General features: G+C 35.8%; 1 protein-coding gene across 1 annotated transcript; it reads right to left on the bottom strand.

Moving 5' to 3' along the window:
- Nucleotides 1-166: 166 nt before the first annotated feature.
- LOC119665409 lies at nucleotides 167-2101 on the bottom strand. The gene has a single exon (XM_038074639.1). The coding sequence runs from the start codon at nucleotides 2099-2101 to the stop codon at nucleotides 167-169; it is 1935 nt and encodes a 644-aa protein (XP_037930567.1).
- Nucleotides 2102-2186: the final 85 nt, after the last annotated feature.

Raw genomic sequence — 2186 nt, 5'->3', positions numbered from 1 at the left:
CCTCAGCTTAACATAAATATTCAAAATAAATTATTTCACAATTGCTAAATTGCTTAAAATATAAATTGAATGACACAATTTAACAATGCGAAATAATTTATTTATTACTTAATTTCTACCTTAACATTCTCCCCTCCGTTGAGTGGTATAATAATAACTCAACTACTTATACTTCCACAACGAGCTGTTGCCGTCTTGGGGTAGGTTGTGGATATGCTGTGGACTCAGATTGAGGTGAATCATCTTTTCGTCGGGTTTGTTTACACTTCTTCGTAGATTTGTATATTATGTAAGTGCAACACAATGTCAGCAGTAAAATAGTTCCCACGTAACTAATTATATGGTGTGGTTGAGAAACTGGTTCGGCCTTAACTGAAAACTTATCCATAGCCTTTAACCTTTGATGTAACATTGATAGTTCTTTCAGTTGTGTCTCAAGATGATCGTCAGCCTTGTTGATGATTGTTTTTATTTCATTTGGTGTAGTTATGGATGCAAGCTGTTCTACATGAACAAATGATGAATGAACTACAGATGGCAATGAGTAATGACCTTGAATTGTAACTAGATTGTTTCTTATTGTACATTCTGGTCGTAAAGTTAGAATGCCCGATCCTTCTATTGTGACTTGATTTAATTGTGTTCCGCAAACAGATGACATCTCAGTTTTATTCACTGTAGCATATATCCATTGATTTGTTTGTTCCATTTTCGTCCAAACCATCTTATTGGATAACTGTGTTAATCTGCAGCTTGTTGTGGTTCGATTATTAAATAATTCTATCTCACACGTATGAGTTTCTGAGTATCTGCCTAGTTTTATATGCTTTCTAGAACAAATATACACCGCCTTGTTCGGAATTTGACAATTATCTAGCTCATTTTCTCGCAGGGGAATGTATTGATCTCGAAATGTGTTTACTGCTATAAACGAGACATCACTTTTGATTGTTAAAATGGTGTTGTTTATAACTGTTGGTATAGGTAATATTCTGAATAGTTCCATGTCATAGGAATCTATAAGTGGTACCTTAATAACAAATATGATTTGTTCCTTAGTTACTGCTCCAGATATTTCCATTATTCTGTAGAGTTGAACTAAATCATCTTGATTAACCGGAAATCGTCGAGATGGCGGAATATGACTTCTTATATGCTTGATCTCATTTTTTAGTTGTTGAGGTGATAACAATAGAGGACTTATTTTTCCGTGATGAGAGTCAATTAAAACATTTATAATTTCCGCTTGTATTCTTTGCAAATTAGCACCCATCAGTGTCAATTGTATTGCAATTGATATGAATATCTGCGTAATTTTAATTTGTTCGGTTTCATTGTCGATTCGATTTAGTACTTGGCTAATTTGATCTTGAAGTTGACCAAGTTGACTATTAACAGTTTCTTCATCACGTTTAAGTATATTTAATGTTGAATCTATTATGGAGGTTTGATTCTGCAGCAATCTAGCTAGGTGGTTATCATCTTCCTTTAGCTGATTTATTGTTTGTGACATATCCTCTGCGTAATTTGAGTCCAGAACCCCAAATAAAGCCTTTGCCACATTTCCAACGAGGTTTATGGCTCCTCGTTTGTCTCGTCTGTTGTTTAATAAAATCTTCTCCTGTAGGATATCATCTCTTGTATGCTCAAACGTACCTACGAGCGTGTGACAAGCCGAACCCTGCTGTAGTTTGATGCACAATTTATCTAGTGCAGAAATTCCATTAACGAATGTGTTATATTGGGTCTGTACCGGAGCTAATTCATAATAAACAACCATTTTCCATTCACCTGTTACCATCTGAACAGTGCCCATATTTTCGAAGTAGAGACCAATACTTGAATTAAGCTGTGTTGTGGTTACAGGATTGCCCAATATAATTGGCAGAAAGAATAGTGTGAGAATGATTGCGAATAATGTTGTTTGTTGGGGCAACTTTATTTTCTTTGATGGAACTACCAAAGTATCTTCCTGGCTTATGTTTGAATGATGTTTTCGTTTTTCGTCTTTCTCTTCATCTTCTCGAAACAGTGGAGCAAGCCGATGAATAGGCCGTTTACAAATTCCTGCAACTGTCTTCACTTCCACTACTCGTACCATGCCATCATCGCCTCGAAACACTTTCGTAACCCGACCTAAGGGCCAGTTGAGTGGTGCTGTATTGTCTTCTTTGATTATGACCATC

The sequence above is a fragment of the Teleopsis dalmanni genome, unplaced genomic scaffold, assembly GCF_002237135.1.
Source record: "Teleopsis dalmanni isolate 2A unplaced genomic scaffold, ASM223713v2 unscaffolded_contig_5065, whole genome shotgun sequence".
Lineage (NCBI taxonomy): Eukaryota > Metazoa > Arthropoda > Insecta > Diptera > Diopsidae > Teleopsis > Teleopsis dalmanni.
The sequence above is the reverse complement of the archived record's forward strand: the minus strand, read 5'-3'. Positions and strand labels throughout refer to the sequence as shown.

Coding starts and splice junctions, on each gene's coding strand:
- LOC119665409 (XM_038074639.1), bottom strand. CDS start 2,101: ATGGTACGAGTAGTGGAAGTGAAGACAGTTGCAGGAATTTGTAAACGG.